Source organism: Crocuta crocuta, unplaced genomic scaffold, assembly GCF_008692635.1.
Source record: "Crocuta crocuta isolate KB4526 unplaced genomic scaffold, BGI_CrCroc_1.0 scaffold458, whole genome shotgun sequence".
Taxonomy (NCBI): domain Eukaryota; kingdom Metazoa; phylum Chordata; class Mammalia; order Carnivora; family Hyaenidae; genus Crocuta; species Crocuta crocuta.
In genome coordinates, this window is record NW_027531908.1 from 1,015,644 (window position 1) to 1,042,595 (window position 26,952).

Here is a 26,952-nt window from a genome sequence, read left to right on the forward strand (position 1 = left end):
GGTGGGGTGCACGGCGGGGGGGGTGGGCTCAGGGCTCAAAATTTGGTGGAGAGGGGGCCCTGGGCTCTGCGTCTGAGGGGGACCGTCCCCCGGCTACAGGTTGCTCCGACGTGGGCCAGCTGTCTCCTAGAAATCTGGGGCTGTTTCCAGGGCCCCGAGTGGACCCCGGTGGTCAAGGCCTCCGGCTCTCTGCTGGCGGCCCGGCCGTCTGTTGTCAGACTCCCCCTGCCCCTGCTGGGACCCACGTGGGCATGCTGCCAGCCAGTCCCTTCTTGCACCTGACCTGCCCTCGTGGGGCCACGCTCTGCCCAGGGAGCCCCGGGAGGGTGTGTGTGGCGGCCCAGGGCAGCGCAGGAGGCCGGGTGCGGCTGAGGGAGCCCCTGCGTGGAGCTCGGAGCTCGGCACCCTCAGTGCCTGCACCCGCCCTGGGCCCTGGGCTCTTTCCTGCCATCAACAGGGGCTGTGGGGTCTCAGAGTGAGATTTCTCAGAAGTTGGAGGGTCTTTCCAGATTTGGGTGGGTCTCCAGGTGGCCCCAGGGCTGCAGCTGGCAGGTGGGGCTGGGGCCAGACCTCCCCAGGGCTCTGCTGTCCCCGGGAGGCCCTGGGGCCCCGCAGGGGCACCCACACCAGCGTACCCTTGGTGACCCCCCCCCGTCTTGCACCTGCAGTTCCGCTTTGGAGGGGGCGGTGACGCCAGCTCCAAGGGACCCATGGTGTCGGCTCAGGAGTCGCAGGCCCAGGCCATCCTGCAGCAGGCCCGGGTAAGTGACGTGTGGTGCCTGGAGGGGACAGGGCCCAGCTGGGGGGGGGGGGGGGGGGCACCTCCTGGGGGACCAGGACACTGTGTGAGTATGCACTCACCCGTGTCTAACTGGGGGCCCAGGCAAGCACTGCGAAAGGTCGGGGAGGCATCTCCGGGCTTCCTCGTCTATGCTGTGGGCCCAGGCTCCTGGATACAGACGTGCAGGGCCATCTGCTGCCCTCCCCTGGGCTCTGGGGAGGGAGACACAGACCCTGAGTGGCCCCGCAAGGGCTCCTGGTGACGGGGCGGGGCCGAGATCCAGCCTCTGGGGCAGCACGGCGGGCCCCCAAGCCCCTCGCCGGGCCTGGGGGTCTGGAGGGTCATTTGCTTCCTGATGGCTCCGCTCTCTGCAGATCAGCTGCTTGGTGAGCCCAGGTTTTACCTGAGGGCTGGCTGCCGGGGACAGGAGTGAACCCCGTCCCTGAGGCGGGTGGGCGGCCGGTCCGTCAGTGGGACACTGCCTGTGACGGGGCATCTCGGGAGACTGCTAAGGAAGCCCTCGTTGGGCAGCATCTATGTGGCTCTGGCACAGTGGAGGTGACGTCAGTGATCCGAACACGCAGATAATCCCGGGACGGCTGAGCATGTGGCTCTTGCCGTGGAATAGATTGTCTGCGTGATGCCGCGTGGTGCGTGACAGACCCCACTGCCCACGGCGGGAGTGACTGACTGGGCCTGCCCGGCTGGCCTTTTTCTCTGTTTTCATGGAAGCCAAGTGGGTGGGGGGCTTACAAGATTTTATCATTGAAACAAATCTTTTCCAAAATGAAAATGGGGGAAACTGAGTCATAGGACAGGAGGAGAAAAGATCCTTTTGGGAGAGGAGGCTGAGCTGGGCTGTGGCGGGAGGGGTGGTCATACTCTGGGCAGGGGGAGGGCTGGCAGAGCCGAGGCCTNGCCCCTGGGCAGGTGTCTGGGCGAGGCCTGCAGGCGGCTGCGGCTCCGGCAGGTCCCTCATCTGGGATGTACTTACCTCACCCCCCCCGGAGGCCCCCAGTCACTGCCCGGCTGCCAGCGAGTGCCAGCAGTGTCTTGGGGGACAATGAAATGCTGACCCGGGGCATGGGTGCACAGGTGACGTTCACACCCACTGCTGCCCAGGGGGGAGGCTGCGTTTCAGGTTCACTCCCGGGGGTGAAGGGCTGAGGCCCGCCCTCTGGGTATGGGCACTAGCTGGAGAGGAAGGAGGAGGTCGGCACCCTTGGGGGTGGGGCACGCCGCCCCCGGGGTCCACCTGCGTAGCCTCCATGCTGTTCGTGGTTGGCTCAGAGGCCCCAGAGGAGCCGAGGTGCCAGGTTCCTGGAACTCCATCCGACCGCCTCCCGCAGAGGCTCCCGGCTTTGTCCGTTCCCGCTGGGCCTTTCCTGCGCGGCTGAGCCCCACCTGTTAGGACNCACTCAGAGAGAGCGCACTTTAAGCTCTTACCAACCACTAGTTACGTCGGTGGTACCCCAGTGGGATTGGGGGCCCTGGGCAGGGAGCTCTGAGCCTCTTTCTGGGCTGGTGTCATGCTTTACAGTTCTGTTTCCAAAGTCAAGAGCACTTCGGCAAGGTGGGGAGACAGACCCAGGATCCCCGGCCCTCCCCTCCCCAGCTGCACAAGCTGTGTGTGGTGTGTGCTCAAGCACACTCAGGGCCGGCAAACGGGAGCCTCTGGGAGTGCAGGTGGCCTTTGTCGTTTGCAAAAGACGGAGGATTTAAACACCCCGACCCCCGTTCCCTGGGAGGGAGACACTTGGCTCTTAGCCCCAGGTCGGCACTCAGCATCTTACCCGGCCGTGCGGGCTTGGGGCTGCTTCCCTCCACCTGGGGCTCCTGCCTTGTCAGGAGGATGCCCACTCGCTGCCCTGAGCTGCAGGCTGTGCCAGACCCCAGTCGGATTCATCCTGGGGAGAGAAGCAGACTCTGTGTTGGGTTTTCTGGCTCTTGTGCTATACGCTCCACTGTCCAGAATTTTGTTCAAAACTCAGAGGAGATGCAAAGCCTGGAAGGTCCTGCTCCTCTCCTGGACTCTGTCCAAGGTTACCCCTCCCCCCGGCTCTGTCCAAGGTCCTGCTCATCCCCCGGCTCTGTCCCAGGTGGGCTGGGCTCCAGGGACTGAGAGCTCTGCCGGTCCTCAGTGGGAGCCCCGCCCCAAGGCATGACCTCTTCCCTGGTGTCTGTCTGGTGAGCTTTTCTAACCCAGGCCGTGTCTCCCTAGGGCCCTCCAGGGAGCGGAGGTCTGAAGGGCGAGCCGGGAGACATGGGGCCTCAGGTATGTGGGTGCTTTGCCCTTGCTCCTTGAAGGGGTGTGTCCTGTGTATGGGAGGTGGTGACAGCAGGCATGGGGGGGGGGCGGTGCTGTATTTCTTCAGGGAAGTAGGAGGGACCCGTGGCTTTGTGCACAGCTTTGAGGGACAGGGACAGCCTCTGTCTGCAGTGGGACTTGCTGGCTGTGCCCCAGGCAGCAGACCCTGCACCCTGCCTGGTGCTGCCTGCTCAGGAGACGGCGAGCCACCGGCTGGTTGAGGAGCATGGGGACAAGGCTTTGCTTTTGCATCTAAAAAATATGGATGCCCCCTGACACTCTGTCCTCTCTGATTGCGGACAGGGCCCCCGAGGAGTACAGGGCCCGCCTGGCCCGGCTGGAAAGCCTGGGAGAAGGGTAAGTGTCATGGCTCTGTGGCCACAGCTGGGTCCCCATGGGGGCGGGAGTCTGCGGGGGGTCTGCTGCGCCCCCACTGCCAGGCTCGGCCGGAAGCTTGGTTAGCCATTCTCCTCCCATCGAAGCGCAGCTGTGTTCACGGGCGGGGTCCCCTTGCCTGGGGGCGTGAGCCCAGCCGGAGGCTTCTCTGTGTCCTGGGGCAGGTGAGCCTCACTCGCTCTGCCGCCCTGGCCTCTGGCCTCTGGTTTAGTTCAACATTTTTAAGTAAGGCACCTTCCCTGGCCCTTTGGGGACAGGCCTGGAGAACACAAAAGGGCTACTGGGTCTTACGTCTTTGAGGCAGCCTTGCGTCTCCAGAAATGGCCTCGGTTTGGGGGAAGTGTCCTGCGGCTCACCTGGCCAGCCGGGACTCCGGGAGGGAGTTCTTGTTGGGGGGAGGGGGGCGTTCGTTTCCATACGGCCATGGCTGCCGAACGGGACGAGGCTTTACAGCTTCCTGTAAATTCGTACAAAGTAAGCCTCACCGTGCGGACAGGCCCAGTGACCCCCGCGTGCTCTGACGCGTGGATCCGCTCAGCCGGACACGGCTCATAGCGCGTGGGGGTCGTCCTGGTGCAGGTGTGAGCCTCTCGGGCTGTGCTGAGCCCTAGGCCGCCCGGGCCGCGTGCAGACTGTGTGGGACGGGCAGGACACCTCGCCAGTGTGGGCGGGAGGCCCTGCGGGCGGTGCTGGCCTGGCTACTGCCCTGAGGGACGCCGGCCCGCGCTGGGTGCTGGCCGTCAGGGGTGGCTGCAGGTCCTGCCGGGTGCTGGCATGGCGTGAAATCATGTGCACTGTTCTGACCAGTCTCCCTTGACTTCTGCGGGGGGCCGGGGGGTCCATCCGTGTCTCCGCTCACCTGGCTTGGCTTCAGCATTTTGCCCCAGAGCTGCGTCGCTTGGGCGCCTTTCCTGAGGGGACTTCTCATCCCTGGCGGCTCCGTGTTAACCTTTAACCCCGGGGGGGAACGACCATCTCCTTGTGGCCCACCTGGGTCCCCGGCTCCTTTCTTCTCTGCTGCTGCCCTGTCTCCCCTGTGCTTTGAGGCCAAAAGCTGTCTCTTTCCAAACGTTCTCGGTGCCCGGCGGTGAGTGGCCGGGCAACGGCCTCATTCGATGGGGTGCACGTGGGATGAGGAGAGGAGAGAAGGGGTTCATCTGGGCCAAGTCTCTATACTCAGCTGGCTGACATCCCTCGTTAGCCGAGTCCCTGTCCCCGTCCAGGTGGCCTCAGGCCTGGCGGGGCTCTCCCGGGGTGACCGAGGGGCCTTGTAGTGGGCCCGGCCCTTCAGCCCCATGGCCAGTTGGGTGGTGGCCATGGGCTTGGCCTTGGCACCCTCCTGGAAATAGCGGAGATAACGGCCCCAGGAGTGGCCTCCACAGACGGAGTGTCACTCACAGTGGCAGCTTAGCGAGGCAAGTCGCCGCTGTGGGGCTGTTTCTTTTGTGGCCGATTGGACTGGCCCTAGGCCCTTCCTTTCTGTGCCTCTCCGGTCCGTAATCGGGTTCGTGAATGGTGGAAGGGAGTGGGCGGCAGATTGCTGCAGACTCACAGAGCTGCCTGGTCTCTGTCCTGTGGCCTGGAGTCACCCCCAGACACAGAGAGGCGAGTGACATTGTCTCCACCCAGCACTTCACACGGCGAGGCTCTGAAAGACCGGAGCCACGTGAGAGGTGCATGGCAGCCCGGGACCCCGGCTCCAGGCCCTCTGGACCAGCCTGGCCACGTGGGGCCGTGTGACTCTGCTTGGCGTCGCGGGAAGCCACGACTCAGACCCCGGTGACACTTTCCCTCCTGTGTTCCAGGGCCGAGCTGGGAGTGACGGGGCAAGAGGGATGCCTGGACAGACCGGCCCAAAGGTAGGCTGTGCTCTCGGCCTCCTGCGTCTGCACCCACGGCCGTGGTCATCGTCTTCACATTGATGGCACGGCCAACGTGTCAGTGGTGTGAAGAAGGTCACTGTGGTGACAAGTAATGAGTCGTGACGTTCACGCTCATCTGGAGAGGGCCTTGGGGGTGAGGAAGGCTCTGCTTGGGTCAGTCTCTCGACGGGGTCCATTTGGGTCCAGGACCAGGGCTGCCGGGGTGAATGTCACAAGCAGGCATGACCATTGCAGCTAGTTTGCTTAGAGGGCAAATCAGCTCCCTTCGAGGGGGTGGTGAGCATGGGGGGCGCGTGGAATCCTAGCTCTGAAACCCATCTGTGAACGGGTAGACAGTAAGATCGCGCACACGGGCTGACGCGAGGAATGCCAGGTGCACGGGGCAGGGAGCCTTCCTGAGTGGTTTTGGGGTGTCTGCTCCTGGGCATTGCAGGGAGTGAGTAGACATTGTATGGGGTGAACGTGGGGCTCACCTGCGCACGTGAACAAAATCTGGCCGGGGGCACCAGCCGGGGCTGCAGAAACCCCCCTCCCCATCCCCTCCCTCCATTGCCATGGCACCGCATGGCTACCCCTCTGCCCCCGCATTGGTGCGAGCCCCCTACCCCATCTGTGACCAGCCCTTGTCTCTCAGCTCTGGCAGAGATGCCCAAGGCTGCGCCTGGTGCCTCTCCAGTGACGGGCCCAGCAGCTGTTGCCTGGAGGGGGTGGACTTGTACTCGACCTCATCCACGTGCTTTGTAACGTCCACGAGGCAGGGCTCTGCGCCTCCGGCTCCAGGAGGCCGCCTGGGGGGCCCAAGGGCTAGTGCCGGCCCAGCGGTGACGAGTACGTGCTCCCATGTGTGCCAGGCCGTGCCGGGCACTGGGGGTGTAGCAGTCAGTAAGACGGGCATGTGCAGCGGCGTGCCAGTGCTCACCCGCACGTCGGGGCTCAGGGTCTGGCTCCAGGACCAGAGTCACCTCTGTGTTTGTAGCCTTTTTCGGCGTTTGAGGGAAAAGGCCTGGGGAGCACAGAGCCAGGGGCAGCGGAACGTGGGGGGAGCGGAGGCCTGTGGCCACCACAGCAGCGGTCCTGGGGCCCGGGATGCAGAGACGCCGCCTGAAGTACGGCCCAAGGAGGGCGGCCAAGCTGTGTGCGGCAGCGGCTCTGAGCAGGCTCTCTGTCCCCTCAGGGTGACCGCGGCTTCGACGGCCTGGCTGGGCTGCCGGGGGAGAAGGGCCACCGGGTAAGTGTTCCCCGTGTGCGCGTTTCCGGCGCAGAGGTCCTGATGGCTTCTGTGCAGCGGGGATGCTTCCTGGGAGACCCTTCCAGAAGGCCCGGGGTCTCTGGTGTGGGGCCAGAGTGCCCCCATTCCAGGGTGGCCTCTCAAGACAGTCACGGAAACCAATGCCAGCGTGACGCCTTTGTCTGCGGAAGGTCAGCCCAGAGAAAGCGGGTGTCTCACACGCCGCTTGCAGTGAGAGAGCCAATCGGGCCCGCGTGCCCACAGGGGGACCCACTGTCTGCTCACCGGGGCCCAGAAAGCTCAGGTGGCCCCCATTTCCGGAGCTGCTGAGGACCCCTTGCACCGCTGAGCTGGAGACTCGGGGGGCTGGTGGCAGCTCCGAGGCCGAGGCTGGGCGCGTGCTGTGGCCCGGGGGTCCCTGCTTCCCTCCTGTGCGGGGCGGCCTCCGTGGGCCGGCTCTTGGCTGCTCTCCGGTCATTTTCCGCCTTACCTGTTCTCTTCGGAGCAGACCCAGCCTCTTTTGCACTTTGGCCAGTGTGGACACGCAGGCACGTGTGTGAGTGCCTGTCTGTTTGACGGATGAGCGCATATTAGGCACCACTGCATGCGAGGCCCAAAGCTGCCAGAGGTGGGAGGTGGACCAGCGCCGACCCCCAGGACACTCACAGTCCATGGTGGCAGCCCTTTCTTGGGGACCCTGTGGGGCTGGCGCTGGTCCCCTCCTTCCGACAGAGAAGCTGGGAGGGGGCCGCTCAGACCCCACCAAAGGGCCCGGGGGTGCTGCCTGCCCATGGGAGCGACCCTGCCTCCTGAGACCAGTTCCCAGAAGCCACCACCTGTCTTACCGGGAGCCTTTAGGGGGCTCCAGACTTCTGGTCACAGTCACAGGAAGACGGATGGCATTTGAGACAGTCGGGGGCGACTGTTCCGAGTGCCTGACGCTGACCCCGCTTGACATCCTAGGGTGACCCTGGTCCTTCTGGCCCACCTGGACCTCCGGGAGATGATGGAGAACGGGTGAGTGCCCGCCCGCCCGTCCCCTTGGTGGGGGGGGTGGGGGTCCTGGGCCAGAAACCACCAGGAAATGCTGGCAGCAGTGGGACTGGTTGTCGGGGTGCAGCTGGGGAAGGGGCGGCTGTGGGTGGGTGACGCCGTGGGAGGCGGGGTGGGCCGGGCCGCACGCCCCTCCTGAGAGATGCCAGGTGGGGAGACACGTACCTTGACCTCTGGTCCTGCTGCTGCATGTGGTGACCAGGAGCGCTTTTACCTGCCACTGGTCTCCGAGAGAGAGCGAGAGAGAGAGAGAGAGAGCGTGCAAGTGAGAGAGAGCGCGCCCCCAGTTTCNGCCCAGCGGTACCAGACTAGTACATCTGGCGGAGGCTGGAGCAGCCTCAGGCCGGGGAATCCTGCCGCACGGCCAGAAGGAATATTGTCTCTCTGTCCAGGCCTTAGAACCTGTCCCTAAAATCCTGCCTCGTTTCTCCCCCACAGGGTGACGATGGAGAAGTCGGGCCCAGAGGGCTGCCTGGAGAGCCCGTAAGTCCTGCTCGGGTGGGCGTTTCTGTCCTCAGCACGGTGATGGGCTGCTGGAGGAGACCGTCTGGATAGAACCAGGTTCTGGATAGAACCAGGTTCTGGATAGAACCAGGGACCAGCCCGGAGCATAGATTAGAGGGGAGGTCGCCTTGAAACAGACATCTGGGGGGTTCTCGAGCAAGGAAGAGAAGGAAAGGCTGGTGGGCAAATATTGCCTTCCCCAGGGGAAGAAGCTGAGGCCCCGATGGCTGTGTTTGGAACTCCATGTTGCAGTCATGGGGTGGAGCGCAGGGTCATCATGACGGGTGTGTAGGGCCATCATGGGGGGTGTGCAGAGCCCTTATGGGGTTTTCCAGGGCCATCATGGTGGGTGTGTAGGGCCATCATGGTGAGTGTGTAGGGCCATCATGGTGAGTGTGTAGGGCCGTTATGGCGGGTGTATAGGGCCATCATGGCGGGTGTGTAGGGCCATCATGGTGAGTGTGTAGGGCCATCATGGCGGGTATGTAGGGCCGTCATGGTGGATGTCCAGGGCCATCACGGCAGGTGTGTAGGACCAACATAGCGGACGTCCAGGGCCATCATGGCAGGTGTCCAGAGCCATCACAGTGGGTGTGCAGGCTCTAGGCATGGTGGGCACCCAGATTGCACTAGGCGAGTGTCCAGGAGCAGTTGTGGGGACCGATCAAGCAGTTTGCCATCCCTTCTGATGCCTCCACTTCTCCAAAGTGGAGCCTTGCATTAGGGTGGCCCTGCCATGGCATCAAATGGTTCTTTTCCCGAAGCTGATTTCTGTTAGGGCCCAAGCAAACTTCCTCAGTGACAAAGGATACCATTTACCTCTCACTTGCGGTTCCTTCTAAAATGTCTCATTTTTGTCATCCACGTTACCACGGCCATATACATCTGGTAGTGTTAATTGAGGGGAACATCGCAAGTGGTACACGGCAAGAGCCTGAGTTGAGCTCACACCTTCACCGGGAACTAAATCCTGCCCAGGATGCCTGATTAGCCTCTAAGGAGAATCCATTACACAGTCGTCTCCTTAACACACGCCGAAGCGACACCTTCTGGGTTATTAGCTTCTAGAAAACACTTACAGGGCTGAGTATTTAAATAACGACAGGGATGGCTACGTGGCACCGAGTGTGGGAAGGATTCCTCCGCTGGGTCTCACGACTTTCCATCAGAATTGAGGGTGCTCAGGCCCTGGTTAAAGGCTGGAAGAGCCCCCCGCAGGCGGGGCGGGTGTGAGGTTCAGGAGTGGTGGGCGATGCCTCTGCCGTGTCGCCGTCTAAATCTCATGGACTGCGCTGGGGACGACACTGCCTTGGGGCTGTGTCCCTCCCTGTGCACACAGGGCTGTCCCCACACGTGCCCTTCGCTGCAGGAGGCGGAGGGGCTGAGCTCTGGGCTTAGTAGCGCCCAGAAAATTCCCCTGTGCTACAGCTCTGCCTTGGTCCCAATGCCCGCATCAGAGAACCCGTTTCTTCTCCCTGCACCCTCCGGTGGCCGAAGTGTAGTCGCGTGTCACTGCCCGGAGGGAGCGGGTCACAAGAGACGTGGACAAAGGCGCTCCGTGCCGCAGAGTATCTCCGTGGCCTCTGCTGGGAGGGTGTTTGTGTGCACCTGCCCTGAGCCAGCCTGAAAGGGCTCCCTTGACTTGAAAGGCTCCCCTTGCTCTAAAGGTGCCCCTTGATCCCCTGTATGAGCTTCCAGTTCATTCCAGGCCCCGCCCCTGCTCCCCGGGGCCCAGGTGGAGAGGTGGGGGCAGGAGGAGGCGTCGTAGGCGAGGACCGGGTGCTCCCCATGCTTCCTGGGACACGTGGACACTTGCGTTGCTGCAAACGCTCTGGGGGGCGAGGTGGGGGCTGCGGGGTTTGCCTGGGGCAGGGCTGGGGCCAGACTCTTGGCCAAGTGTGAACGGTCCTTGCTCTTTCCTCTTGCAGGGGCCGCGTGGTCTGTTGGGGCCGAAGGGGCCCCCGGGCCCTCCTGGACCTCCGGTAAGGCCCATCACCTCTGCCTGTGTGTCCCGCTCGGACACTTGCCCGGGGCTGGTCGAGGTGTCCGCGGGGCTCTGAGGCCCCTCGACACGGGGAGCCCTGTGCAGGCGTGGGTTTGCAGGTGGGAGCACAAAGACCCAGCTCCTCCTCCTCATGCAACACATGCTGTTGTAAACACCCCCCGGGATGCCTCATTTCTTTCTCTGAAGGCACTGTGAGCAGCTTCTGGAAAGTTCTGGAAGCAGGCAGCCCATGGTTCTGGCAGGGCTCTGTCCTGGTGGGTGGCTTCTCCGGGTCTGGCCCACCCAGTGCTGGGGCCGGGCAGCTCCGTCGACCCCTGGCCGATCCAGAGCCTGCAGGATTCTTTAACTCACCCCTTGCCCCTCCCCAGGGGGTTCGCCGTCGCTCGGCACGGCGAGGGCAGGACGCCGAGCGGAGTTGAGTGGGATTCTCCCTGTGAGTGCGGTTGATTCTTCAGCGTTCTGTCTCCTTTTTTTTCCCTTTTCTTCCAACGCCATCCAGGGTGTGACGGGCATGGACGGCCAACCAGGTCCGAAAGGAAACGTGGTAAGTCTCTCTCAGGGGTCTGCCCCCGCCGTTGCTGTCAAACCAGAAGGGAATCCGAGGTGGAGGGCACAGGCCCTGAGCCCCGGGGCTGCGTGGAGCCCGAGCGGGAGAGCCAGTGGCCATGGGCTGGCAGCCATGCTTGTTCCCACCAGAGCCAGACCGCGTCCGCGCAGGGGCGGAGGGAGCTTCCCATGTCCCTGCCCTGTGCTCTGGTGACGAGCACGTACTGTGAGCCAGGCCCGCCGGGAGAGAGGGCTCATGGCTCTACCAGGAGACTTTCGTGCGACGTTTTGGGAACTTTCTGCCAAATAGAGCACTTTCTGGTGGCTTCCTGTCTCGGTCGCGCCTTCCCGGCGGCTGTCTGGGTGCGCCAGCAGAGGCAGCGGGTGCCCCTCACATCCGGGTCAGCCTGGGGACCCTTGTAAGCGCCAAGCCTGCTTTGTCTCTGCCGCGGGGCCACCTGCTTCTTCCCGTCTGTGCATCCTCTCCCGATGCTGGTGGGGGCCCCTGCCTGCCCTCCGGAGCCCCTGTCATGCCTCGCTTGTGTTTCCTCCAGGGCCCCCAGGGAGAGCCCGGGCCCCCGGGACAGCAGGGTAATCCAGGTGCCCAGGTAAGTGAGCGGCGGCCGGCGGGGATGGGGGGCTTCGNGGCCCTACAGCGGCATGTGGCCTAGAACCGGGTCATCTGGGCACCGATGGAGAGGGTGCCGGGGAGGAGCTCAGAGCCGGCCAGTCCCCTGACCCTCCCTTCCTCTCCTAGGGTCTTCCAGGTCCCCAGGGTGCAATAGGCCCTCCAGGAGAAAAGGTGAGTTGGCTGTGCTGGTATAGGGACACCCCTGCCTCCGCAGGGTGCGTTCCTGCCCCTGGGAAGCTCACTCCGCCGCGGTCTGGGCCACAGAAGTGCCGGTCCGTCCCCAACTCGTGCGCAAGTCTGTTCCTCCCCCAGAGCCAGGGAGGCTCCGATCCCTCCGCACCGAGGAAACGAGCTTGGGGGACGATGGGGGGTCTTTGCCTTTCATCGATCACAAATTCATTCGTTTGCTCACTCGTTCACCGTGTAGCTGTGTGGAGGGGAGGGTTGCCAGGTTCCGGGAGGAGAATATAAACAGGACACTCAGTCGTGTTCGACTGTCGGTTGTTTGTCGTGTTGTTTTGTCATCGTCAGCTTTGTGCGTTCTTTTTGCGGAATCTGGCAAACCTCCCCCCCACCCCCAGCTGCATCCCGCGCACCCGCTGAGTCCTAGGTGCTGGGGCAGAGCAGGGCCATTCGAGCACCTGCCGAGCTCGGGCTCGACCCCAGGTCTTCCCGCGGGCGGCGAGCACTTGGCTGGCAGGGACCACCCCCAGGGTGCGGTTGGTTCTCAGTAGCTCAGACCCCCGGGCACCGTCCCAGAAGCCTTCCTGCCTCTGCTTGGGGTGGTTTTGTTCCCAAAGCGAAACTGCAGGCCCAGGAAACTTTCAGGGGGGGTCATCTCCTTTGGGGGGTTCAGTTGCCAGAAGCTTCCGTGCCAGGGGGCATTCAGTGGGGGTTCAGTGCCTCTGAGCATCCCTTTCAACAAATGTTCTTGGACCAGAAATGTTGGAAAGTGCCCTTGGGAGCCACCTAGGGGAGAGGTGGCCCCAGGGCTCAGGGGGTCTCTGGTTTGTTCTAGGGTCCCCTGGGTAAACCAGGCCTGCCAGGAATGCCCGGTGCTGATGGACCCCCGGTGAGTACTCTGCCCGCCTCACCCCTTCACCACCACCTGCCCCATGTGCCCCCGGGGCGGGGAGCCCAGGCCAGCGGCTGCCTCTCCCTCCCCTCGCCCCTGGGGCGGCGAGGTGCCCCTCCCTGTCTCCCGTCTCCCACGTCCACTGATGAGGACCCCATTGGTCGTGTGATCGGTTGCCCAGTAGCCACGGGACTTCAGGTGCACTTTTCCACAATGGGTTCCAGTCGAGGCGTGGAACTCCGGGACAGGAGCGTGTGACTCATCGGGAGTGCTGGTTGATGACCAGAACCCAGCCTGCGCTGTTCAGCCTGCGGAGGGCTGGGCTGGGCTCCGGGCCGTTCCCCGTGACACTGGTGTTTGAAGGGAAGGATGGCGCGTGCCGAGTGTATTTTTAGCCATCACACACTGAGAAGGAGGGTACTAACCAGCACGTTTGCAATGTGTGAGCACAGCTGTGGAGCCAAATCAGGTGCCGCCTAGAAATAGGGAGCCAGTGACAAGTCCAATCTGTGGCTGAGCTGTCAGAGGGAGGAGTGGGAGGTGACGCACGTTCGGGGGGTGTGGATTCGGTGACTGTTTGAGGTACAGCTCCCTTTGCACGGCTGAGAGTGGCGTGGTGCAGGGCATCACGCACCAGCTGTCGCCCTGTCCCTGTCTGAGCCAGTGGCCCACCCCCGCCCGCCCCACGCAAGCTGCCCCAGGCCTCCCTCGGCCTCCTGCATCCCGCATTTGGCGGTGTGGATGGAGTAGGTGGTTTACCCCTTTTAACTTACAGTCACGCTTCATTTCCGCTTCTGATTACAAAATAACGCACCCTGTTATGGAAAATTAGCAAAATGGATGAAAAGACAACAAAACGGAGGCCCCTCCAATCCCGTCCCCAGGGCTCACCCCACTTAAGGCTGCTGGGTGCGTCCTCCATGCATTTTCCCATGTGCACGGTGTCCGTCATGGGCCGGCCCGCAGCCCAGTGGGGCCGACAGTGCCGGGGAGCGGGCGGGCTGCAGGCCCCCACCTCCCTGACCTGACTGCTTCTGCCCTGGAGAGCCCCTGTCCCCACAGGACAGCCCTATGCCCAAGACACCCTCAGGGGTCTGGTCTCCTTCCTGTTAGACCTCGAAGACCCCCCCACCCCGTGCCCATGGAGCCGTGGGCTTCCTCTCCTAGGCTCTGCACTTTCCACTCCCCCCAGCTGACACTTAAACTTGAAATATGAGCGCACGGCGGCCCGTCTGAGTATGGCAGTGCCAGCTGCGCACCCGAAGGAGCTTAACGCTGATGACGCGAAGGGAACAGGTGCCTGTTTTCGTATGTGAATTTGCAGGAACAGAGAGATCGAAGCACACTCTCCAAACAGGACAGGGTTTCCTTTCTTTCTTCCCTCGACTTGCTTGGGTTCGGCCTCAGCTGCGGAAAGCAAGGTTGATTTAAAGTCCTTCGGAAGGAGGGAGCATTTCAGAGCAGATGCGCTCGAGTGTGTTGTTAAATCATCCTGGAGAGCTCGCGACGGGGGACGCGTCGGGGGAGTATGGTTCGGAGGAGTATTACTGAGCCAGTAAAAACCAACTTTGGGTGACATGAGAAAAGGCCCGCCACGTAATATTAAAGATACATCACGCGATGCCACTTTGGCGTGTGTGTGCGTGAGGGGCCAGAGGAGCCGTGTCCCACAGTTAGCCGGGGCCGCTGCAGCCAGTGACGTCATGAGGGACTTTGTTTCCTTTCCCACTTGCCTGATTGTCTACAAGGAACGTATATTACTTTTTTAATCAGAAAAATATCAAATAGAAATAACTTAAGCTTTGTTATTTTTCCATTATACGAACAATGCCCGTAGAAAGCTTGTAGAAAATGCAAGCTCGTAGAATGGATTGGAAAACAGCTAGCTTTTCACTGCAGAAAACTCAGTCTCTTATTTTGGGGTATTTCCTTTCATTGTTGTTTGTACCCACATTTTTTAAAAACATTTTTTTTTAACATTTTTTTTTTATTTTGAGAGAGTATGTGAGCAGGGGAGGGGCAGAGAGAGGGAGAGACAGAGCATCCCAAGCAGGTTCTTCACTGTCAGCACAGAGCCCGATGCGGGGCTCGAACTCACAGACGGTGGGATCATGACCGGAGCCCGTGTCGGACGCTCGACCGACGTAACCACCCAGGCTCCCCTGTTCCCACATGTTAAAGTGAGCTTTGTGTTCTCCTCCCAGTTACTCATTCTATAAATACAACTTACACTGGATCTAAAGAAATTTGGCCTCAATTGAAATAATGCTAATAACCCTGAAAACTGCCGACGTGAGCTGGCCACGCGCCGGGTGCCGGGTGCAGTCCGGAGCGCTTTACCGACCTGCTCCTGGAAGTCTCTGCGGCGACTCCGTGGGGCAGGCACCTTGTCACCGCCACCCCGTGAGCGAGGACAATACCGCGTGGAAGGGTGTCGCTCGCTCTCTGAGGGACCCACGTGGCTCTGTCTGCAGTGTGTGTGTGTCACCTGGAGCCCGGGGCCCAAGCATCCGCACCCGCACTCCCTGTCCGCACGGTTCCTTAACGGAAAAATGTCTATGGTTGATGGAAGCTGTAGTAACGTGGCCCAGAGGGCGCATGTGGCACACAGAGGGCAGGGCCCACGCGTTGCTGCCCCCCCAAAACAGGACACCTTCTCCTTGGCACTGTTGGGGTCTGGCCCCGCCACACGAGGCACTGGCCCCACGAGCCTTGTTTCTGAAAGGCGGTGTGGCAGGCGGTGTGGCGCGTGGGCCAGAGCAGCAAGTGCGGCCCATCGGGGGCCTGATTTCCCTCGAAGGCGGGCACCGGCAGCCCCCCGAGGGCCTCCCGCTTGCAGAAGGACTTCTGTAGTCCCCACGTGCCTTGCCGTCAACAGTATCCAATCCAATTGCATGACTAATAAAAACAAGAAGGTAAACCCCCAGATCATTTATTCCGAGAGGTGAGATGTCGGTCCCCATAATGCTGCTGCGTTCTAGAAGACTCAAGCTGAAAGAGCACCTGGGCCACCCTCTGATTTGACCCATGAGGAGGTGGAGGCCCAGAGAGGGCAAGTGCCTTCCCCAGGGTCACACAGTGGGTCGGATGCAAGCAGGTCGAGAATCAGCGGCCTCAGCACACCACTCGGCCTCTTTACTGCACCCCTTGGGGTGCTCCCGGACAGAGGGCAGCGTGTCTCTTTCCGCTTTTACTATCTGTGTCTGCCTCGTGAGCTCAGAGGCCTACAGCTAGTGACCAGCCCAGGCTGGAAAGTCAGAGAGCTCGCATTTCTGGGAACTGAATGGGTTGGGGCTCGGGAAGCTGGGGCAGTGACCCAGGGGCCACAACCGTTTCTTCTGGGCGTTGACTCAACCTGTATTGTGGCAGTAGGTCCACCTGGAAGGCTGAGGCACCTGACAGAGACCTGGGGACGTGCTGGGACCCCAGTCGAATGACAGGGCGTGGCCTCCCCGGCGTCTCAGGACGTGAGAGAGCCAGGTGTCCAGACTCCGGTCCCATGTCCCCCCTCCTTGTTTGGCACAGAATTCTTCATGCCAGGAGATGTTGAGCAAATGCCCTGTGGTCACTGTGCCGACTCACCTGCACTCGGGGGGCGGGCTGGGTGCGGTGAGTCAGGTGATGTGACGGTGCCCAGGTGCCACTGTTCCCATGTGACACATGGGGCAGCAGAGGGACAGGGCTGAAGGGCCGGCTCAGGGCCCATGGCTGCGGGTGACCCCCCAGGCTCGGCTGCCCGATGCCTTTGACTTCTTGCCTCTCTGGTTCTTGTTTCGTGGTTGGGAGTGGGGGGGGGACGGCTATGGGAGGGGCCGGCTCTCCCGCCCACCTTTGAAGACAGGGGTGCGGAGCGGCCGCTGTCTAACGCCTTCTCTCTCCTGACAGGGGCACCCTGGCAAAGAAGGCCCTCCAGGCGAGAAAGGCGGCCAGGTGGGTTCAGAAGGGAGTGAGTGGGGGCAGCTGTGCCCTTCGTCTGGTGTCTGTGCCCAGGGGTCCCGGCCTGGGGCGTCAGGGACCTCCACCCATCTGGTTCCCCCGTGACCCTTCCCCGCCCTTGCTTACGCGCATGGCCACACACAAGCTGGGTGACTGCAGGTTCTCGGCCAAGGGCTTCTGCAGACCCGTTGCCCTCGTTTGCTTGGGGCCAGGACGTGGGGCTTAGAGCCGGGATGGAGTTTCCAGGCAGCCTGGCCCCCAGGGGCTCGCCTGCTGCCCTGTTTGTGGCAAAAGTCCGCTTCTGCCTCCCTTCATCCTGGCCTCCCCAGGCCCGCACCTGCGCAGAGCCGGGGCCGCGAGTGCTCAGCAAGGCCCCAGGCTGTCAGGGCCATCGCTCCCCCAGACGGTCAGCCCGCGTCCCCTCTCCCAGCCGGAAGCTCTCCCACGCACCCAGTGCACCTCTGCTGGGAGCACACTTCTTTAAGGACGGCCCCGAGCATCACCCCCCCCCGCCATCTCACGGCCCCCCTCGCGCTCCTGGACCGCTGGGCGGCGGCCACACTTCGGTCTCAGCAGGAGACACGGCAGGCGTCCCCGTCCAGCGGGAGCCCCTTCCAAGGGCCTGATCCAGGATGTCCACTCTGCACGGAGCAACGGGAATTTGCTGGCGGAAGGGACGCTTTCCGGTGGTTGGGGGAGGGCCCGGGAGTGGACTGGACGCGACCAGGCCCCAGACGGGGCTGATGGCCTTTTTCCCCTTCGGTTTCAGGGTCCTCCCGGCCCCCAGGGCCCAATCGGCTACCCGGGTCCTCGAGGAGTCAAGGTGAGGTTCTGGCAGCTTCAGGTCTCCCTGGATCGGGCAGGGCTGGATTGGGGGCGCCGCAGCCCGGCCCCCCGGCTCGTGAGGGAAGGTGGGATCCTGGGGCAGAGGGCNCCCTCTTTCCTGGGAAACTCAGGAACATTCCTTCAGGGCCGTTAGCACGTCCAGAGGGAGAGGGTCCCTCCCCTGGGGGAACACGCGGGAGGGGCTCGTGGGAGATGTCCCTTTACCCACAGCCGTGTCTGCGCTGCCGAGGGGCTCCCAGAGCCTTGTGCCCGGGGCACGGAGATCCAGAGCAATGCCCCGAACACGGGCGCGCCTGGTCCGGCACAGCTAACCGGGTTTGCCTGGAGTCGTGTGATTTAATGTCCAGTCGTGCCGCTCTCTGGGCACGTGGGGCACATTTATACAGAAAGAGATGGGCCCCAAGGAGCCTGTGTGGCGGAGGCTGGTGGAGGTGGAGGGGAGGGGAGGGGAGGTGTTCTTCTTTCTCTGCAGTGTCTGAAAGCTCTAGGTGATTCTGGGGCCTCAAACAAGCTAATAGCTTACTTTCTTTCCAAAGGACTTTAACTTGACGTGGAGGGAAATGTATAAACGTGTTTACAGACACAGGTGCTTAGTCCGGGGAATTTGCACGAACACACCCTTCAGCCCCTGTGCCCGGTCTACACCGTTTACCATGCCTCATACTCTGAGCATTTTTGCACCTCGGACGTGTGCGCCTGGCCTGCGGGGTGGGGGTTGGAGAACCCAAGACCTCAGTTTTCAGCGCCTTGTCCCACCTTGAAACTCGATGCCTCAATCAGGACTCAGACTCAGAACTTGCTTATTCTGAACCGCGCACCGCACACTGGGCCCTGAGGGGTCTGAGTGCATTTCCCAGGGATCACGATGTCCCGAGGGCCCGACGCAGACCTGCCTCCCAGGGGTCGGAGCCGGGGGTGGGGTCAGGTTTCGGCCTGAAGCAGGCTCTGACCCGCCCACCGTGGGAGCTTTGTCAGGATGACTGTTTCGCAGAAATGCTGATTATGTGAGCCCTGTGCATGTTTATTTTATAAATTCTTGTCACAAAAGTGTCTGCCAGCTCCGTGGCTAATTGCATAATGCTGAGGCTGTGAGCTGAAAGGTGTTTGCTTTAAAATGTTTATGGAGAAGGCTCTTATCTTGTCTATCTGATTAGAATTCATTCATGCCGGGAGCGATCCGGTTAGACTTGGAAGCAGAGAGTGGGAGGGAGTGTGGGGCTGAACGCTCTTTTCACTGGAGAAATACATTCTCATTCCCTGGGCTTTTGAAAATGGCAGTGGAGTCCACAGCCTAAGGGACGGCAGGCCCCCGAGGGAGGTGACGGCTCAGGGCAGAGAGGTGGCGAGCCATCGCCCTGAGGGGCGGCCAGCCCCTGGGCAAGCAGGGCCTGGCTTTTCTCCACCGAGTCCTGCCTTCTTCCTGGGGAAGGGCCCCTCCGTGCGCTTTGATTTTCCCGGACCTTTGTGAGGGGCGTCGGGGCTGGACTGTCCGCTAAGGCGGATCCGCCACTGATGGAGCCTGCCGGAGCGGGTGGGGGGCTGGGGGAAGACCCTAACCATGAATTCTCTTGAGCCCTTGGGCAAAGCCCTATTCCTCCCTGGGCTCCTTTGCTTTCTGTCCCCCAGTCCTGGCCCCTTAGGGCCACAGTGGATGCCGCAGTCCTGAGGTCCTCAACCAGGGCCGATTTGTGCCTCCTGGGCACGTCTGGGCATGGTTTTGACGGTCGTGATTTGGAGGGGGAGGGACTACAGTCATCTAACGGGTCAGAGCCGGGGATGCCGTGCACAGGGCAGCCCCCGAGACGAACTGACCCAGCCCCGAATGTCAGCTGTGCCGTGGCCAAGACACCTAGTCCATTTGTCTGTGGGCCGCGTTCCCCTGGCCTCTGACCCGGGTCGGGAAATGGTAGCACTCGGGGTCTGGGAGGGTGTGGGCACAGGAAGCCCGCCCCACCAGCACCGCAGGAGGGAGCAGGCTGGTGCCAGGGCCCCAGAACATCTGTCCTGTGGCGGCATGTGGCCGCCTGGGGCCATGGGGGGGAGGTGCATGCAGCCCAGGCCAGGCCCAGCTCACCGTCCGCCTCCAGCTTTTCTTGGGGCTTCTCCTCGGTTCCTGGAAAAAGGCTCAACAGTCTGTGCACAGCTTTTGCCACCAGAGGGCATCTGGCAGCCCGAGGGTCCCCAGAGGTGGCCCCGCCACCCTGCCTGCAGCCTCGGCTGGAACACGGGGGAGGCCTGGCCTCTCTCTGGGGTCCCGTGGGCAGCTGGCCGCCGTTGGCGTCTTCTCCCCGCTCGGAGGGCCGAGGCTGTGGACACCTCCCTCCCCTCTGCCTGGTCTGGGCGAGGTGCTAACGCAGGGGGTGGGGGGGAGGGTCAGAGGAAAGTGGGCGAGTCCCGCCCTTACAGTTCTCGTTCAGCACAGAGATCCGTCCTGAGCCATGTCATTGGCGGTGGCGTCGTTATTATTAATTGGTGATTAATAAGCTGACGGCCCATTATCGTGTATCAGTAATAGTCATACAGAAGGACAGTAGCCTGACAGCATGTAGCTGTTGTGTTTTGAGCACCTGCTGTGTGCCGAGTGCCCGAGGCCTTGTCTGCCTTCCCCTCCCACCACAGGAACAGGGTAATGGTCGTCGCCACCCCACTTTCCCAATGTGGAAACAGGCACTAGGCACCTGGGACAGTGTCAGAGGCCACGAGCTGGGGCCCATCTGCCCGATTCCAGAGCCCGTGCTGAGGCCTCACGTCCCACCTGCTCCCCAGACCTCAGAGAGATGGATGTTTCCAGAAGAGGGCAGATATCAGCGGGGCTGTCTGGGAGTCACTGGTGGGGTGGGGGAGGACTTCCCCTCGAGAGCTCAGGAGAGGCTCCAATGCGTCCGACTCACTCTCTTCCCTTCATGTCTGCACAGGGGGCCGATGGCATCCGCGGTCTGAAGGGCACCAAGGGCGAGAAGGTGAGTGCGCCCCCTTCCTGCCGCAAGCGGCCCAGAACTCCTTCCGGTGCAGCCCTCACAGCTGCTGAGGCTGCCGTGGCCTCTGAGTGTGGAGGGACGGATACACCCTGCAGGATAGACTGTGGGTGCACCTCCTGGCGGGACTGAGGGTCTGGGGCTTTGCACTCCACCCCCCCCACCCAAGGCCAAGGCTGAGGCTCGACGCTCGCCTGCAGAGGCCGGCGGGCGCCCCACGCNTGAGATGCCCGTCCCGGGCACTCCTCAGTCCACGTGCACTGCCTCAGTTTCCCCTGGAGAGCCAGCAGAGGAAAGCGGACCCCTGAGCCCTCGTTCTGGGTCACCTGCAAGTGTGAGACTGAGGGCCCTTGGGGTAAGGGCCAAGCACAGTCCCGCGGGGCAGACGATGTCCCCAGCGGTGTGTCCGGCGGTGCCTCCCGCCGCCCCAAGGTCCCTCATCCTGTTGCAGGGGTTCCACGTTTGTCTTGTCACTTCTGTCCTTTAGCTGGAGACAGGGCTGCTAGAGCGACGGGGAAGGTCTCTTCCCTGGAGGCCCCCCCGGGGCGGGGGCAGCCCGCGGGGGGGGGGGGAGGAGTGCCTCCCGGGACCTCAGCGTCCAGGGCCACCGTGGGTGAGTCCCCGGCCTGTCATAGAACAGCAGACACGCACTGCGGGCTGGGGAGGAACGAGTTTGCGTCGAGTCCCAGAAAGCTGCCTCCATCCGTGTACCTGCTGGCCTGGGTGCTCAGGGCCAGGCCCCCGATGGGCAAACGAGGTCAGATCAGGGCCTGGACGCTGAGAAGGAGGGCGAGCCAGGTGGCCCCTTGCAAGTATCTGAGGGTCTTGTCCGCATGGGGACCCGAGTGCACAGTGGCCCTGACCCCTGTGTGTCCCTAAATGTGCAAATAGCATATTATTGTGTTCCCTGGGCCAGAAGATGCAGGGCCCGTGTCACTGAGGGCTGGCCCCGGGCCCTTCCCTCCCACAGCTCCTGGGGGGCCGGCCCGGGTGTCCGGCTTCTCTGGGGCGTCCTCCCTCTGGCCCCCACTCTGCTGCTTGCCTGTCGGCAGCTACTGGGCCCCAGCGGTGTGGGGTGCGGGGCTGTGCGCAGCTGTGCGGGGTGCAGGGGTGTGGGGCCACGAGCTCGACCCCACAACTGCAGAGGGTTATGGGGACATCCTTCACGAGGGATGGGACGCACACCTGCCCCCCGCCTGGCAGGATGACACAGCGGCTCTGGGCTTGGGGCCGTGAGCTGAGTCATGGCGGGGGGGCAGCCATCCTGGAGGGGGGACTCTTTCATGCAGACCCGGCCACTGTCTTGTCCTTTGTCAGGGTGAAGACGGCTTTCCTGGGTTTAAAGGAGACATGGGCATCAAGGGTGACCGGGTGAGTGTTTGGGGAAGCTGGTGGGTGTGGGGGTTGGGCTGGCATGTTTGGGGCCACAGGACAGCGTCTCCTAATGGAGGGACGGCTCCGTGGGGGCTCCCGGCCGCAGGCAGAGACAGCTGGGAGCCCAGGGGCCCGGCTCGGTGCATGTCCCCCCTGCCCACTGGCCCTCAGCTTCCGGCTTGAGCCACGGCGGCTCTTGCCTGGCGTTAACGCCTGGTTACTAGGGTCACCTGGGGTCACCTGGCCCCTCTGCGCTGTGCCCTTACCCCCCTTGCACAGGGGGTCCGTGGGGACTTGTCTTTCTGCAGCCGACACTCTGGTTGGCAGAACACTTCATTTGGTTCAGAAGAGACAGAGGGGAAGGGGCTGCGGAGATGCCGTGTGACCGGGGAGGGCTGGGTCCCCGCCCACCGGCACGGCCCCTCGGCCCCCCACGCGCTCCCGTGCCTTTAGGACCCTGCACAGCTGCTGGTTGTGTCACCTCATGCTGGGTTGTCAGAAGCTGCAACGCACCGGTTGTTTTTAATGAATAATTTACCCCCGCGTTGGAGGAAGCTGCTCAGTCCAGAGGGGGACAGGTGGGCTCGCGTGGCAGGCGCCCACGGAAGGCCACCAGCTGCATTTTCCACTGAGCAGGGAGAGGGCGAGGCAGGTGACGTGGGAGGGTGGCTCCGGGCCGTTGGCCTCCTGCTGCTGCTGCGGTGCAGGCCCGCTGAGAGTGAGCGCGGGCCCCGGGCGGGGGGACGGGAGGGCCTGAGCCAGTCAGGCGGGGGGGGGAGCGGGCACAGCCGTGGCAGCAGCTGGCCGCGCACCTGCAGCACTGCTGTGGGCTGACAGAGCGCTGCCGTGCGGCCGCTGTGATTGTTCCCTGACAAAACGGGCATGCAGGTGCCTTTTCAGAACGTGCCGGCGCCGGAGGGCCCCACGCGCCTGGCGCCGTGTCACAAACTCAAAAGGCAGAAGCGATCTTGGCCTCCATCAAAGGCGGAGGAATGAAAGAGATTCATTTCACAGTCGTGTCCCAGTTCTGTCCTGCTAAAGACAGCTGTTCTAGAACTTCCTCCATGGTGACGGGACTCTGCCCACATCTGAGGGGTCTCTCTCTCTCTCTCTCTCTCTCTCTCTGGCTGGTGAATGTCCTTTTTATTCTGCCTCTGACAATGCCGTGCACACACTTGGGGTCCGTGTTACAAGGGTACATTTCTGAAAGAGATGGCACAGAGGATGTCCGGCAGTCATGCGCCAGGCTCTGCGGGCAAGCCTGCCCTTGGAATTGGGGGGAGTGGGAGACCGACAGCAGGGACACTTGCTCAGACAGGGAGTGGAGAAATTTCTGCCCAGCGCTTGGCCTTTTCTAGGTGCTCAGTTAACGAGTGAAGGGTTCTTTTCTTGGAAAAACACTTGTAGGGACAGAGAGTTCTGGGTCTGCAGACACGACCTTATGAATAAGGAAAGTTAATTGGTCCTTCGTTATCCAGGGGATGCACGTTTTTGTTGGGGGTATGGCCATCTTGCAGCTGCTGCTGGGAGCCAGTGGTCGGCGTGAGACCCCGCAGTGGGCAGAGGGCCAGGGTGGGGGCTCAGACGCCGGTCCAGGCGCTGCTGTGGGCCCCAGGGAGCCCCAGGTCTTGTCGGGGCCCAGGCTCCACCGCGGGGAAGTGGGTTGGGGCAGCATCGAGGACCCTTGCATCTCTGAGACACGTCACGTGGTCTCCCATGGGTCTGCCATGCCCAGACCCTTCGCATCAGGGCCATGGTCCACCCCTGTGCCTCCTGCGGTCCATTCCTGCCTCAAGGACAAGGGCAGCGCTGGGCAAGCAGCAGTTCCGAGCTCCGGTGCCGGCCGTGGTCATCTCAGCCGGGAGGGACTCACTGGAGAGGCAGGAGTGTCCGGCCTGGACAAAGCTTCCCACCTCTGCGCAGGGGGGCGGTGAGGCCACTCAGCAGAGCCCCACAGCTTGCCGTATGGTGCTCTCAGACGGCAGCACGTGCCGCCTGCCCGAGGCCACCGGGTGCACCCAGCAGGTGGAGCGGCTCCTACCGCGAGATCTTACCTGGGACGCAGACTCTTGGGGCCAGAACGGCCGTGGGAGGCGTGTGGTGGGAGGTGGGGACAGGGTCCTTCCTAACCTTCTCTTTTTTGACTTGCAGGGGGAGATCGGCCCCCCTGGTCCCAGAGGAGAAGATGGCCCTGAAGGCCCAAAGGGGCGTGGAGGTCCGAACGGCGACCCCGGTCCTCTGGGACCCCCTGGGGAGAAGGTAAGTGACAGGAAGGATGCCTGCTGCTTCCCGGGGTCACAGACCCTTCTGACGGCCTTGGGTGCCCAGGCTGGCGACTCGGCCAGGCTGAAGCCCCCAGACAGGTCAGGCGTGATCTGACTCGGGCCCTGTCCCACTTGCCCAGCTTCCTGGTGAATTAGTCTGTTGACAGGTCGGCCCTTCCCTTGTCCTGAGCCGGGTCTCTGAGCACTTGGCCAGCGCCCTGGGAGAGCCTCTTCCTCCGGGTGCCCAGAGCTTGGGGTCTGAGCCCTGCGCCTGCAGCACCGCCTTTCACCCGGGGACTCGCGACGCGTACCTGTCCTTGGACCTGTCCCCCCACCCCTGCCGCGGCCCTGGCCCAGGAATGGGCGCTCAGAGGGCCCCAGACGCCCGCCCTGTCTTGCCCCAAGGACTCTTTACAAAGGTGTTCAGCAGAACCTCCCGGATAAAGAGTTCTTTATTGGAGATTTGCCTCAGTCAGGGCATTGTCTCTTCCTGCTTCCTGTCCGGGCAGAGGAATTTTCCGGGGATACGACACCCCAGGGGGCAGGTAGCAGCCCCTCGCCGTCCTTGCTTGGCCTGGAAAAAAGCGGAAGGTGGAGTTAGGTGCTGGCCAGATGACACAGCCCCTTCTTTTTCCCCAGGGAAAACTCGGAGTTCCGGGATTACCAGGTTACCCGGGAAGACAAGGACCCAAGGTAATTTATGAGGGTATCGGGTGTCGGGACACCGACATCCCTGGGGGGGCCGCCGTGGCGAAACCCAGTGTCACCCTGCCCGTCTCCCCCAGGCTGTGCGCTGTCCACAGCCTGGGCGTGAGGCTGGTTGAGTTGGACCGAGGTGCGGGGGCGGTCAGCTGGTCCTTTCAGGGAACAGGGCAAAGCCAGCCTGAGCGAGGGCCGTGCACCGGGTCCCCAGCCCCCGGGCCCGCTACCTGCTCTGCGCCTCGGACGCAGAAGCCTCCCTCGCCTTGCTTCACCCTGGACACTTGGGGGTTATTTGCTCATAACAGCATAAAAGGGAGACGAAACCTTCCGTACAAGAAACCGTGTTCGGCTTTAAGTGAAACATCTCCTCCAGGCTTTGGAAATCATTTAAAACATTATTTTTTTTCCAAATCTCACCTTTTATTATTCATGGTCCTTCCTTAGAAAATAACCATCTGCTGCACTGAAGGCATAATTAGCGGTGGAAGCGCTTTGCTTCTGTCACTCTGCCTCCCCGGCTTCGGCGCCTTTCCAGACTCCCAGGCTCAGGCTCGTTCCTGGGAGGGGCCCCGCGGGCCGGCTGTCCCACTGGATATTTCTTTTCTGGCTAAGGAATCAGCTGGCCGTCCCGCGGGATGCTAATATCCATTTGGGGCGTGTAGACCACACCGCAGGGAGGCAGTTTGCGATCAAACTGCAATTTGTTCAGTGTCCGACGGTGGTACACTGAACAGGACTAGGCACCCTCCCCTCACCCCCCACCCCGGTCTTGGAGCAAGAGGGACTGATGAAGTGTATATGTCCCCTGGGGGGAGGAGCAGAGAGAAGTCTTGGGGGGTGCGGACCAAGTTCAGGCTGTGCCCTTGGAAGGAAGCCACCTGGCAGTTTTGGTTTGTTTTTTAAAATATTTTAAGTTCATTTATTTTGAGAAAAACAGTGACAGTGCAGGTGGGGGTAGGACGGGAGGGGTGAGGAAGAGAATCCCAAGCCGGCCCCATGTTCCCAGTGCAGAGCCTGGCGCAGGGCTTGAATCCATGAAACTGAGATCGTGACCTGAGCCGAAACCAAGGCAGACGCTTAAGGGACTGAGCCCCCCAGGCGCCCCCACCTGGCAGTTTTAAAGCCCTCAGGAGTGCCTGGACACGGTCGCCATGACCAGCACCTGCGCTGAGCCGTGTGGGACCTGCGCCCAGGTGTCCAAGGCAGTCTCATGCCTAGATGGGCAGGTGGGCATAGGGGTGCAAGGTTTGGACGTGTGTGAACTTTTCATGGTCTGAGCACACATTCAGGTCAGGATTTTTAGCCACAAGAGAACAGAGGCCCGCTGAAGACAGCAACCACCTCTCAAGGGCATGGGAAATGTCTGAGCGTCTCAGGGAAGTTCACAGAGTAGATGTCTGGGTATTACCCACATCACAGTCACCGAGTGTATCTTTTGTCTACACGCACCTTGTAGGTTTCTAGAATTAAATAGCTGTTAGTTGTTACAGTCAGCGCATAGATTTGCATTAATTTCTCACGTTACAAGCTGCCAGGCTTTATTTAGAGGTGTTCTGGGAAGATAACAAAACATGACAACAAAACACGGTAAACAAAATATCATAAACGTGAGATGCACACACCCCTTTCCAGTTCATCTCAGGAGTCTGTGTGCCCTGCTCTTCCCAGATACCAATGTTCTGAAGACATGAGTGTGCAGAGAGGGAGAAAGGAGAAGCATGGTTAAGACTCAGCTTTGGTGTTTAGATTTAGAGGCTAGGAGTTGCTTAGGAAATATTTATTGAGTGAGTGGGTGATAAATGGATGGTGAATGATGGGTGGGTGGGTGGATGACGTTTGTATAGGTGGATAGTTAGAGGAATGGATGAGTGAGTAGATGGATGATGGGTGGATGGATGGATGATGTTTGTATGGGTGGACAGATTAGTGGATAGTTAGATGGGTGGATGGCTGGCTGGGGGGTGGTGGGTGTATGTTTGGACAGAATGGATGGATGGTTGGCTAAGTGGATGGATGGGTGGGTAGATAGTTGGATGGATGGATGATGGGTGGATGGATGGTGGGATGGATGGATGGGTGGGTGAATGAGTGGATGGATGAATGGATGAATGGTTGGATGAGTGGAGGGATGGGTGGATAGGTGGGTGGATCTGTGGGTGAATGGGTGGATGGATGAATGAATAGATGGATGGGTGGATAGTTGCATGGTTAGATGGGTGAATGGATGGAAGGGTAAGTGGGTAAATGGATGGATGGGTGGATGGATGGATGGATGGATGGGTGGGTAAATGAGTGGATGGATGGTTGGATGGGTGGAGGGATGGGTGGATGGATGGGTGGGTGGATGGGTGAATGACTAGATGGGTGGGTGGGTGGTTGCATGGGTGGATGGGTGAATGGATGGAAGGGTAGGTGGATGGATGGGTGGGGTGGGGGGGGGTCGGG

At 61.8% G+C, this 26,952-nt stretch overlaps 1 protein-coding gene across 1 annotated transcript in view; it reads left to right on the forward strand.

Annotated features, from left to right (window-relative positions):
- COL5A1 (collagen type V alpha 1 chain) overlaps nucleotides 1-26,952 on the forward strand; it is a 130,513-nt gene that overhangs the window by 63,488 nt on the left and 40,073 nt on the right. Inside the window, exons 16-33 of the mRNA XM_077774622.1 lie at nucleotides 669-761; nucleotides 3,003-3,056; nucleotides 3,393-3,446; nucleotides 5,291-5,344; nucleotides 6,543-6,596; nucleotides 7,560-7,613; nucleotides 8,088-8,132; nucleotides 10,082-10,135; nucleotides 10,658-10,702; nucleotides 11,259-11,312; nucleotides 11,462-11,506; nucleotides 12,354-12,407; nucleotides 16,296-16,340; nucleotides 17,116-17,169; nucleotides 20,108-20,152; nucleotides 21,485-21,538; nucleotides 23,693-23,800; nucleotides 24,445-24,498. Coding sequence (XP_077630748.1) covers nucleotides 669-761; nucleotides 3,003-3,056; nucleotides 3,393-3,446; nucleotides 5,291-5,344; nucleotides 6,543-6,596; nucleotides 7,560-7,613; nucleotides 8,088-8,132; nucleotides 10,082-10,135; nucleotides 10,658-10,702; nucleotides 11,259-11,312; nucleotides 11,462-11,506; nucleotides 12,354-12,407; nucleotides 16,296-16,340; nucleotides 17,116-17,169; nucleotides 20,108-20,152; nucleotides 21,485-21,538; nucleotides 23,693-23,800; nucleotides 24,445-24,498 — 1,020 coding nt within the window. The remainder of the gene's footprint in view (nucleotides 1-668; nucleotides 762-3,002; nucleotides 3,057-3,392; nucleotides 3,447-5,290; nucleotides 5,345-6,542; nucleotides 6,597-7,559; nucleotides 7,614-8,087; nucleotides 8,133-10,081; nucleotides 10,136-10,657; nucleotides 10,703-11,258; nucleotides 11,313-11,461; nucleotides 11,507-12,353; nucleotides 12,408-16,295; nucleotides 16,341-17,115; nucleotides 17,170-20,107; nucleotides 20,153-21,484; nucleotides 21,539-23,692; nucleotides 23,801-24,444; nucleotides 24,499-26,952) is intronic.